This window comes from Oculina patagonica, chromosome 8 (genome assembly GCF_052425735.1).
Source record: "Oculina patagonica isolate OP01 chromosome 8, crgOcupat, whole genome shotgun sequence".
Taxonomy (NCBI): domain Eukaryota; kingdom Metazoa; phylum Cnidaria; class Anthozoa; order Scleractinia; family Oculinidae; genus Oculina; species Oculina patagonica.
In genome coordinates, this window is record NC_135765.1 from 30079550 (window position 1) to 30090834 (window position 11285).

General features: G+C 40.7%; 1 protein-coding gene across 1 annotated transcript; it reads right to left on the reverse strand.

Annotated features, from left to right (window-relative positions):
* Positions 1-459: 459 nt before the first annotated feature.
* On the reverse strand, positions 460-10284 carry LOC144662219 (uncharacterized). The gene is made up of 6 exons (XM_078522984.1): positions 9887-10284; positions 7394-7541; positions 6626-6672; positions 5290-5372; positions 4456-4555; positions 460-3239 (listed from the first exon to the last, which is right to left on the reverse strand). The coding sequence occupies exons 1-6, from the start codon at positions 10080-10082 to the stop codon at positions 664-666; spliced, it is 3150 nt and encodes a 1049-aa protein (XP_078379110.1). The 5' UTR covers positions 10083-10284; the 3' UTR covers positions 460-663.
* Positions 10285-11285: the final 1001 nt, after the last annotated feature.

The following is an 11285-nucleotide window of genomic DNA, read 5'->3' on the forward strand; positions in this document are numbered from 1 at the left end:
ATTGGCTGACTCACGAAGGGTAAACACGGTGAAACACGCATAGAGAGCAGCGCTTGCTTATACAATCACATTCGAAAACATTCGGAAAATGGTTAAATAGGTTCCGTGTAAACACTTCGAAACCGTGTCGTTTTCGATGCGGTTTCGAGGTCATGAAACCGTGTCGATTGATAACCGTGTCCGTGTAAACGTAGCCTTAATTTGTGCAAATAACTATTTATGTAAGAACCTGTGAATGCACCAGTAACAGTTTGAACTCAGGATAATCAGAGAAAGAAACGTTTGATAATATATCTCCTTTAATCTACGGTACGCAAAAAGATGGCAACTCTTACATTTACCCATAATTCTTTGTCCATGAAAAACCTAAAAACGATTATAAAAATGCACATAAAACTTCCAAAAACGTTAAACTTAGCATACGTAATGTTGTTAGTATATGGACAAATTTTAACAGCCGCCATTTTTTTCTTATGGTGGATTAAGACATAGTAGTGTGTAATTGTCGTTGTTTTTTGTTTACTAGTCATTCGTATTTTAACTTCTCTACAGTCTCAAAAAAAAATACTTGGCTTGAAAAAATATATAGCAACACTTCGCACTACAATGTCTAGTAATAATTTAATATATTTATAAAATGTTTTAAGTTTGAAAATGTTCAAGTTAAACAAAACTTCCCATGGTAGAACTATGATTAAAAAAAGGTCTTGTGGGTGAAAATGGATTTGCCATTGAACCAAAAGAAAGCTGGTTGCTAGAAAAGGGCTCCACAGCAAATGATCCCTGCCCTTGAAATGAATTCCCAGAAGCCGAGTTTGTTCCCAACGGGAAACTTGAACCAGCATTACCAACTGCATAAAAAGACGATGTAATACTATCCACCGAATGTTTTAAAAAGCTGGTAGATGGCACAGAAACATTGTTTGTTGAATTTGCAGATTGTACCACTCCTTGCTGTTGCATGGCGCCATCTGCCTGTTTTCTGCTAGAGGTGTTACTTATAAATGTAAACTGTGATGCTGCAGAATTTGGAGGAGACATTCTGTATGTGTTGTTTGATACAGAGCTGCTATAGTGTGCTGTTGAATGACTGTTAGGCATTGCTGCTTTCTGTTCTACAAGATCTGGCATGGCTGCAAGAGCTCGCAAAGGGTTTGCACTAGCGTCATGACTAACATTTGACTTAACGGAATGAAGCAAGTTTGGATTCACAGAAACCATTGCAGTACTGTTGTAGTTTGCATCTGAGCGTGACGAGATGAGATTATCGATAGCATATGACAAGCTTGAGTTTAAATCACTGGAGCCGATTAGAGATTCTGCCGAAAAGTCTGAGTAAGTTGTCCTGGATGGTCGGGTTTGTAGTTGGGAGTCCTGTGACATAACAGAATCTGCCATTAAATCGTTTCCTCCAATCAGTGCTTCCGCAGAGTAATTTGAAAAGCTCTGGGTATGACCTTGTTCATTGGGTGTACTGTGAATTACCGGAGCCACAGCCATTGTTACAGTGCTTTGTTGATTTGGATTGTTTTCAGAATTATTAACTGATGTGGTCGTTATGTGCGGAATATTTGGCAAAACAACTTCACTGGAGGCAAGCAGTGACTCTGCTGAGAAACTCAGGCTTCCAGATCCAAGCTGGGAGACCTGTTGATGCTGCTGCAGAACTTGCGAGGCTTGCGACTGCCCCATGCTCTGTGGTAATCCAGCTAATGATGCAATACTATGTGAAAGGCGCGGCACCTGACCAGTCTGGGTCATTCCTATATTAGAAACTTGTACAGCTGGTTTACTACAATCTACTTGAGTTGGAACTATAGTTGACATGCTGTTAGCTGGGACCGAAACCTGATTCGCAATACCTGGGATCAAAGCATTCACATTGAAAGTCTGTATGGTCATTATCTCCTGTTGAGGCTGACAAATATTCATATTTCCTTGTGGTTCTTGGGAGCTGCAAGTGTTTGTTCTTTTTGCCATTCTGGCGTTGTCTGTCGCAGACAAGTGTGCCGCACCACGCTTATTTGTGGTTGAACCTGTTTTATTTTCTGACTGAGTTTTGTTTTGCGAGTTTCTATTTGTGTTTTGAGTTCGACTTGTATTAACCCCTGATTTTTTCTGAGCCTTGTTAGCAGGTCCAGATTTTTTCGTTTTACAACCTCCTTGGTTTTTGCTTACATCTGTTAAAGCGTTAAGTCGAGGAGTACTCCCTTTATTCTGATTGTTCACCCCAGACACAGTCATGCTCTGGTTTGGAGCAGTGGTCACATAAAATGTTGGCAAGCTGCTGCTTTGTGACACAGTATTACTCATTCCCGTATGTTGATTCACAAGGCTGCTTGACACTGGAAGAACTAAAGGTGTTGATGTCGACACTTGAATTGTATTAGGAACAACAGCAGGCGAATTAATGACAGTAGGTTGAAGGTTAAGGATAGCCGCAGTGTTATGCACTGTTGCAGAAGCAACCAGCGGAACGGCATTCACCACACTTATTGGAGAAACTGTCGTGCCGGGCTGTAATGCCACCTTCATGATTGCGGCTACACTGTGACTTGAGTATCCTGCTTGAGATTGCAAGACTTGCGGAGTGGAGCTGACTGGCATGCTTACGGTCTGTAAAGGTTGCTGTGTCACAGAATACGACAAATTATTTCCAAACTGCGCAACTGGGGGATTGAAGGTCGGATTGCGAATGGCCAAACTGCTTACATTTCCTTGTAGCTGATTTAATGCAATTTGTCCAGGGTTACTGCCACTGTTCTGCACAACAGATGTAGTCGCAACTTGCACCGCTGGAGGGGACGTAACTGGAGTTGGAACAGATGCCGTAGTACTTGCCACAGAAACTGGGTTAGTTGTAATGATAAACGGAGCTACATAAGCAATTGATTCTCTCTTTGTTTGCTCCTTTGCCACAGACGCAGAAGTGATTGGTAGTTGATTAACAACAGCAGTAGTTGCAGTAGCAGGAGAGGTGGTATTACTGGTCGCTGTTGTTTGACTGGTGACCTGTGGTGTTGATGTAGTTGCCATGGCCCTAGTCGTTGATTCTCTCGATGTCAAGACCTCTGTTGTCATAGCAACAGTGACACTTGGCATGACAGAAGGAGTAGAGTCTGGCGTCGTGGGAATCTTTCTTGGAATAGCTATGTTGTTCTTCTTTAATAAATCTCTTAACTGCTTGTTTTCTTTGGTAACAGTTCCAAGTCGGGTTTTCAGTAGTTGAACTTCTTGAGCTGAGTGGAATAAAATGAACATAAAGCCTATCAGAAAAGAAGTATACTTTCACAACAGGCACAGCTGAATAGCCATTTTGCTTTTAACAGCAAGCAAGCACATTACGGCATGAGTAAAAGTCATGCACTGGTAGTTGCAACACTCAAATTTTGGTCCCTGCAACTTGTCCTACAAATTCAAACTGGTTTGAATCCGTTAACTAGTCATAGGGACTAGTCCTAGGAAATTTTGCTTGTCCCTTCTTATGTACTGTTTGTATGACTACTCCCTCTCCGTAAAAACTAAAATCCTAATTTAAGATGTTTCGTCTTACCTCAGCACCAAAACAATAGCTGAGAAGTTACGTCACCTATTGTTCTGGTGTTGAGGTGAGACGAAAGGTCTTAAATTAAGATTTTAGTTTTTACGGAGCTGTGACCAAAATAAAAAATCAACTAGAATCAGAAACCAAGCGGTAGGTCCTGGGACTAGTCCCTTCGTGTAAACACTACCCGGGGGGGGGGGGGGGTACTCCTATAAATTTTGGATAGGGGTGTGCCGCCAAGGTTCTTAAACCCTGACCCTATTTAAGGATAAAGAAAGCGAAAATTGATACCCTATTTAAGGCCCAAAACCAAAAAATGACACCCTATTCAAGGGGAGGGGAAGCGTTCCGTGACGACGCAAATAACGGCTAACCGCGCACGGCAAGACACAAATCTTATTAAAATCGCTTTTAATTACTAATACCTGAACAGAAAATTCAGTTTTTAAGATACATTATTCCGTTTAGCTGGGCGTTTATTTTAGCTAATAAAATTTAGGTACCCTATCTAAGGATCACACCGGGAACACATTGCCAAAAGGAGCAAAAATGATACCCTATTATTTTAAGGACTGAGAACCTCAAAAACCATACCCTATCGGGCGGCACATACCTATATAGGCCACATATGGGAGTCCCCCCCCCCCTGGGAAACACTACAGGGGACTTATCCGTGCGACTTGTTGAGTGCTAATAGGTGTGACTGGTCCAAGGACAAGTCTCCACAACAAGTTTCTGCAACTAGTTTCTTTGTATGTGCTGACCTTTAAAAAATGAAGGATGGGGGGGGGGGGAGTGGAGTTCAAAGAAGGAATGGGGGCCTTCTTAGAAAAGCGGTGGAGAAGAAATAAAGTCTCTATTTAAAATACATAATTTTATCATTCTACAGAACACAGGCTGGTATCCCTTACCTAGCTTTTGTTCTCTCTGCTGTAAATTAGATAATTCCTTGAGCTGAGTGTTGACTTGGTTTATGTATTCAACTGTCTTTTCAAGAACAATGTTTTTACTCTGGAGAATCAGATCAAAAATTAATTAGTTCAAACTCAACAAATTGTAAAATAAAAAATAATGCCTCAGGCCATGTTTCACTCATTCAGGGCTATGTTTTAAATGCTTCAAACCAATTATCAAAAAATGACAAAGTTAGCTGAGAGGTCTACAACAGAGCACCAACATGTATGTCTTAACCATTACATCGCACTGGAGTCGAGATCCAGGGGTCTGGGTTCGTGGCCTGGCCATTGCGTTGTTTTCTTGGGCAAGACACTGACGATTCTCACAGTGCCTCTCTCCACCCAGTGTGTAAATGGGTTCCTGCGAACTAATGCTGGGGGGTAACCCTGCGATGGACTAGCATCCTATCTAGGAGGGAGTAGAAATACTCTCAGTTGCTTCATGCTACAGAAAGCAGGATAAGTTCCGGCCTGATAAGCCACTACTAGGCTTGACAAAGACTTTATCATATTGTTGGCTATATTGTCTGGCTCTGTCACAGTATGAAATTATTATTTAACCCAGAATTTTCTGATGATGAGATTGTGCAAGTGCACTACAATCTTGGACAAAACTACTAAGTTTAAACAATGCATTTCACAAATTTTTGCACAAATGTCCTGACCTGCAAGCGGGTAAAAATATTTTGTCCCTCTTTCCCCTACTCAATGTTGTTTCTTGGGGTTTGCGACTGTGGACACAATACTTTATTTGCAAGAAATAGTCTAAGCTTGTGTGATATGAAATACCTGCTTTCCCCAGCTGCACTGTGGCACAACATCAGCAAGCTTTAATATCCAGTTATTAATTTTGTCTTTTCTCCTTCGTTCCACTAAATACAGACAGATATAAGAGATGATAATTATTGAATAATTATGTGCTTAATTATTAAAAACACAAATTATAAAAGTTAGTACATGTAATTGAAGGGACAGTGTCGCCATGATTAAGGACGTTCGTGCCAAAATTTTTCTACTTGATAGATTTCTTTAATTTTTTTGCTGCGGTCAGATAATGAGTTACTTGTGTCAGAAATGCAAAAAAAATTGGGGTCACTGACTTCGTTTTAGAGAAAAAGTGTGTGGAAAACTACCCTGATTTTGAAAAATTGGCACACGGTAATTCAGCATGGTATGCAGGGTTTGTGGTTAAAAATATCGAAGATGACATTTTGTAGAAGTGCGTCTGTTGCATAAATAATTCTTAGTTTTGCCATCTTTTTGTAAATTTAACCCTGGAAAAACAAATTTGAAACTGTTGTACAGCAAAAAGGAAAGCTTAAAAAGTGGAATTTAAACCGTCAGTGTGACAAAAAAATCAAACTTCCACTCGATAGATTTTTTTTTTTTAAGAAAAAAGTAGGGGTCACCGACCATTTAAGAGAGCAAATTGCAGGCGAAGCAAGCGGAACGGCAACTCACCCTATATGTTCTTAGAAATTTTTTTTTAAGTATGGCGTGGCACGGCGTTGGGACATGAATTACGTGGGCAGTAGGGATGCGCATAAACAATTAGCGCGAACATCCTTAAGTGCTCCTTGAAAATGCAGTGAAGGTGTTAGTGATGATTGGACTCCACTAATAGTGGCCTGGCCTTGATAAAACATACTGTTCTAGTCAGAAACATTATTAACAGGGGGTGGTTTTTCTACAGATGGACAGGACCATAATGGCCTTGAACTTGAAAAAGTCAGGCCGACATTTTCAAGTATTGACAGTGATCACACAGTGCCACCTCATAATTCTATCCTAGTTTACACAAAAACTTAGAAGATTTCTCATGACACTGCCCTACTATTAATTAATTTATCAGTGTAACCTTCCAATAAACTAAAAGATTACAGTTATGTATTATAACATGGTAAACTTGCACATCTTGAATAGACCACTGAATGATTGATTCATCTAATTATTTTATGAGGAAAGGTTATTCAAGTGAAACATTTAAAAAACAGATGCCTTGTCCCTACTGTAGCTTTGGAAAAGGGCTTCCATTTATCATCAAAGGAATGTGACAGTGTTTGTTTCTCATCAATATTGTGCAATATTATATAAAATTGAAGAGCAAGTCTTAAGGTTTGTTTACCTTCGTTGTGTACAATTCTTCTTCTGGTCTGCTGGGCAATACCTCCACTATTAAAGGGAGAGAACAATGAGACTTGGTATTTAACAGTAAACAGGTTATTACAGGAAAAAAAAGTTGGTCAACAATCAGCCTTAACAAGGATTTTATATTAAGTAAACAATTTTTGCATGCATTGTACAGGCAAGTTTTTTGTTCTTCTACTATGTGTGAATGATACCAAATGCCCAGGGGGGGTACTCCGGCTTGTAAATAACGGGGATGATCGAAGGATTTTTTCGGGTTTGAAATTTTCGATTCCGGGATTTTTTTTGGTTGGAAAATTTGGCAAGTATTTTTTTGGGTGACTTGATTAATGTAGGGGATTTTTTTGGCTATTAAAAACAACTAAAGTGCCTTGGCGCGGCCTTGGCGTATTGAATAAACAAACACAAGCGTTCAATTTTTAATGGTTTTCTTTGTGTTATATTATTGCCCCTCCTGGCAATTTTGGGGGTAATTTGACAAGGGATTTTTTTGGGGGGTTATTTTTGGTCTAGGGATTTTTTTGGGTAATGTCGGAAGACTTAGGGATTTTTTTGGGTCCTGAGTTTTGCCTTCATTCGATCATCCCCGTCATTTACAAGCCGGAGTACCCCCCCTGGGACCAAATGTTACTTGTTGAGTTAGAAAATGTACTTTTCTGTAAGAAATAGGAAATTGAGATAGGGTATGTTGACCTAGGAAATCCAGGGAGGGGGGGGGGACTTAAAAGTCAACTGTAAAACTCACCTTAGCACTATATCTGAGGACACATAATATGGAGTCTGGTTACTAGTTGGAGAAGCAAATCTGTAAGAGAATACACTGGCTGGTATTGGCTTGGTTGCATTTTGAAGTGCAGGGAAGTTTTTCTGGACCAGGCCATCAGCTGTCGATACTAGAAGAAGATGATTTTTCAGCAAAAGTTACAATCTAACATTAGATCTTATACCACAGGCGGCCCAAGCTCACAATGTGAAGAGTTGAAATAATACTCTTTTGAAATACGCGAAACGTGACTCTCGCCTGGTGGCATATGGAGGTGTTGTGTTACAACGATTTGTATTTATAAAGGTTTGTATAGGAAAAAACGCTTTTGAATTTATAGCTAAATATAATGATATTTTCGAAGCTTTGTGGCGTGCGCTATGGGGATGTATTCGAGTTGGAATCTTACGGAAAAGGAGCGCTTAAACCTCTACTTTTATTCTGGGAAGGAATTGGGCCGATTGCCGTGCTTTTTACGAGATATTTTCGGTTCGAGCGGCAGACAGTCCGGAATTGAGTGTTCAGCCTTTACTTCTTCTTAGCAGTGGAAACCCAAAATGGCATAACTTGCTTAAAACGCCTCGGATCGGCCTGAGAACCGAGATAACCACAGATATAACAACAAGACATCGAGGGAAGTTGATTTTATTGTCAAAATATCATTATATTTAGCTATAAATTCAAAAGCGTTTTCTCCCATACAAACCTTTATAAATACAAATCGTTGTAACACAACACCTCCATATGCCACCAGGCGAGAGTCACGTTTCGCGTATTTCAAAAGAGTATTACAATGTATTTCAACTCTTCACATCGTGAGCTTGGGCCGCCTGTGCTTATACGCACACGTGTGAGCTGTTGTGAGCGGCAATTTCAGTTGACAGGTTAAAGGGACTAGGTCACTCAGGGCTGTTGTACAATTCACATAGGACGATTTTTACCACATAAGGTATCATCTAATTTTGTTCTGTTTGGCGGCGCACATGTGTGTGTGAGGGGGGGGGGGGGGGGGAAAGATTAGTGTACTGGATATAGGAAGCGAGTGACCGATTCAGGTTCAAGCCCTGGGGCCCATTTCTCAAAGGTCCCGAGAAGTTTTCGCACCCGGAAAGCCAAAGCAAAATCTCAAATCTCATGACTACAGGTGGCCGTTTTATTCGCATATTTTTAATATGAACAGAGTTTCCCTTGGAACATACAAATTTTGAGACCTGTACACATCTCTGTCTTTATGGTACAGATAATTAAAAAAAAGGCTTTATGGACCTGAAAAGTTTTTGGGGCTTTTGAGAAACAGGCCCCTGGCAAGGGTCATTGTGTTATGTTCTTGATGTAGAACACGCTGTTTTATTTTGTCTATATATTTTTTTGTGAACCCTCAACTTACTGAACCAGAATGTTAAAATATGTGGAAAAAAATGTATTGACAAAATGATGTACAGAAATTTCAAAAACGCTTTCTAGCACAGCCACATCCATCAAATTTGGAGAATACAATCCTTTGCTGACAGCATAGTATCTTAACTTTGCAATTCATAAATTGTTCAGAAGTGAGACCTTCCAAGGGGGGTTGCTGTGTCCTAATGTCGCATGTTTCTGGGAACCGTTGTATACCTGCCAACTTTTTCTGGTTCAAAGGCGTGAGATTTTTGTCCCGAGAGTGCTAGGATTTCCGGAGATGACACGACCATTTCCGAAGACTCCCGAAGATTCCCAAAGATGTCCGAAGTATTCAATGCTATAATGATGTCTCTTGTCACTGTTAAAATGATCCTGTGTCGCCAGAATTCAGGGTCATGTCCCTTGTCGCTTTTACCCCTTGGAAGGCCTCAGAAGTCAATAATTATTTGCCATCAGATTCCTAAACAAACACTGTAATTTCTATAGGTGTTGCCTACCCGTCAAGGTGGCTTCTAGAACTGTGAAAAGGACTAATAATACAAAGCTAACATCCCACTGGGCATCAATAATAATTTATTCTTAATCGTTTCAATTAGGTCAGTGGAAATTATAAGCAGAGAGTTTCATTTTCTCGAACAATGATATCTAGAAAATGTTCTCATATGTGCTTCGCTTATTCATTTATCCCACTAATAAATGTCGATCTAGAGTCGTTCTAGTCAAGTAGAGTGAAAACAACATGGCAGACACATTGGACTTGGATGTCACTATTATAAAGGCTTGTTTGTTTTTCTTTCCAAGTTTTTCTTAGTAACTACAAAGCTATGAAGTTACACAAAAACACGAGGGGAATTGCTTAGCCTTAAAATCCAATTTGGTGGTTATTTCGCTAATTTCGGTATAAAATGAAATCAGCTGTTTTGTTGATTTCACATGTATCGCATTTTAACTGTAATTCCCGTGGATATTTTCGATTTAGGCTTAAAGCATTGAGAAAAATATCCCTCTTGCGATTGAACTAAATGATTTTGTTACGTTTAGTAGTATTAGTAAAGGATAGAGAATTTAACTCACCAACTTGAGCGACCGACGCCGTAGGAACAAGAAGTCCTAAAGGATTTTGTTGAACCGTAGTTGCGACCACAGAGGAAACAACATGGCCGCCATCTTGGATGTTGTCGAATTCAGCCGAGGTTCCGCGACCGTCGTTCGAATCCTTTGGGTTCTCAGATACTCTCTCTACATTTGAAGAACTCTCGACAGTTTCCATGCTAAAAACACCAAATAAATCGCGCTCAAATTCATACTTTTCTGCCTGCCATGACCTACCAAGTCAAGAAAGAAAATAAAAAATATGTCGGTTTGGAGAATTTGGCTACGTGATCATAAACCGAAGACAGGTCATGGAGAAAACTGCTAGCAGAGTTAAAGCATTGTTGTGAAAAGATAATCCACTAAAACAGCCGAAATTTAATAAAAGCGACGTAACATAAATTGCCAAGTAATTCTTGCCAAATTATTAAGCAAAAATTGGCGAAAAATGCTGTTGTAGGTATAAATTCTCCCTTGCATCCAAACCCTCCAAATAGGATCTTCGCTTCAGTGTTTTGATTGGTCCAGCGGTTTCTGTCATGGGAGGGGGGACAAAGTCGGGGACGGGAGGGTCGGGGACAAGGGGACGAGGACAGCTAAGACTATCCCCAGGGTATCCAGTCTTACTTGTACTCCATACAGAAAAAGGTAAACTTGCGAGAAAGAGTTTTAAAAAGACAAATTGTCGCCTTCTTTGGTCTTTGGGAGGGTCAGGGGTCAGTTTGCTTGCGGCTAGTTCCACTCCGGTACGCTTGCGGTTAGTTTCTCTCTGGTTTGCTTGCGGCTAGCTTTTTATTTGATAGTAAGGGCAGCACTTAATACTTTTGTTTACTCCATTTTGCGCGAGCAATAAGACAGTTGTTTTTTCCTATCCAGCGCAAGTCCCTAAAAGTAATGAAAGCCTCTAGTGGAGCATTAGGCCGGAGTTTATCCGGTTTCCGTATAGCGTCAAGCGACAAGGAGTATTTCTTCTCCCCCTGGATGGGATGCTGGTATGGGCTCCTGATGCTGGTCAATCGCAGGGTTACCGGTACCCCCCAGCGAGTAAAGTGTCTTGCCCGAGAATAAAACGCAGTGTCCCGGCCAGGCCTCGAACCCGGAGTGGTTGATCCAGAGCCCAGCGCACTTATCATTAGGCCATCACGCCCCCCTTCTTTGATCCAAAAAGCTGAGAATAAAACGAGTTGGGCGGATTGTTAACTGGTTCCCAGGCCAGGGTCGATCTTATGCTTGGTGCTTAAGAAAGGAGCCTGGACAATGGACATTTGTTCCAGGGCTTTGCTCCCCGGAACAAAGCAATCAATCATAAAATTTCCCAGAAGCTTCGGATCGCGGGCTATGTCATAACATCCTCACAAAACGCTGGGGGTTGGGTTGGGTT

What these genes read in the sequence shown, in the direction of transcription:
- LOC144662219 (XM_078522984.1), bottom strand. Translation starts at nt 10,082, where the DNA reads ATGGAAACTGTCGAGAGTTCTTCAAATGTAGAGAGAGTATCTGAGAAC. An exon ending in AAGAATTGTACACAACGAAG is followed by an intron (nt 5,373 to 6,625) that starts GTAAACAAACCT and finishes GTCTGTATTTAG; the next exon opens with TGGAACGAAGGAGAAAAGAC. An exon ending in GCAGAGAGAACAAAAGCTAG is followed by an intron (nt 3,240 to 4,455) that starts GTAAGGGATACC and finishes TATTCCACTCAG; the next exon opens with CTCAAGAAGTTCAACTACTG.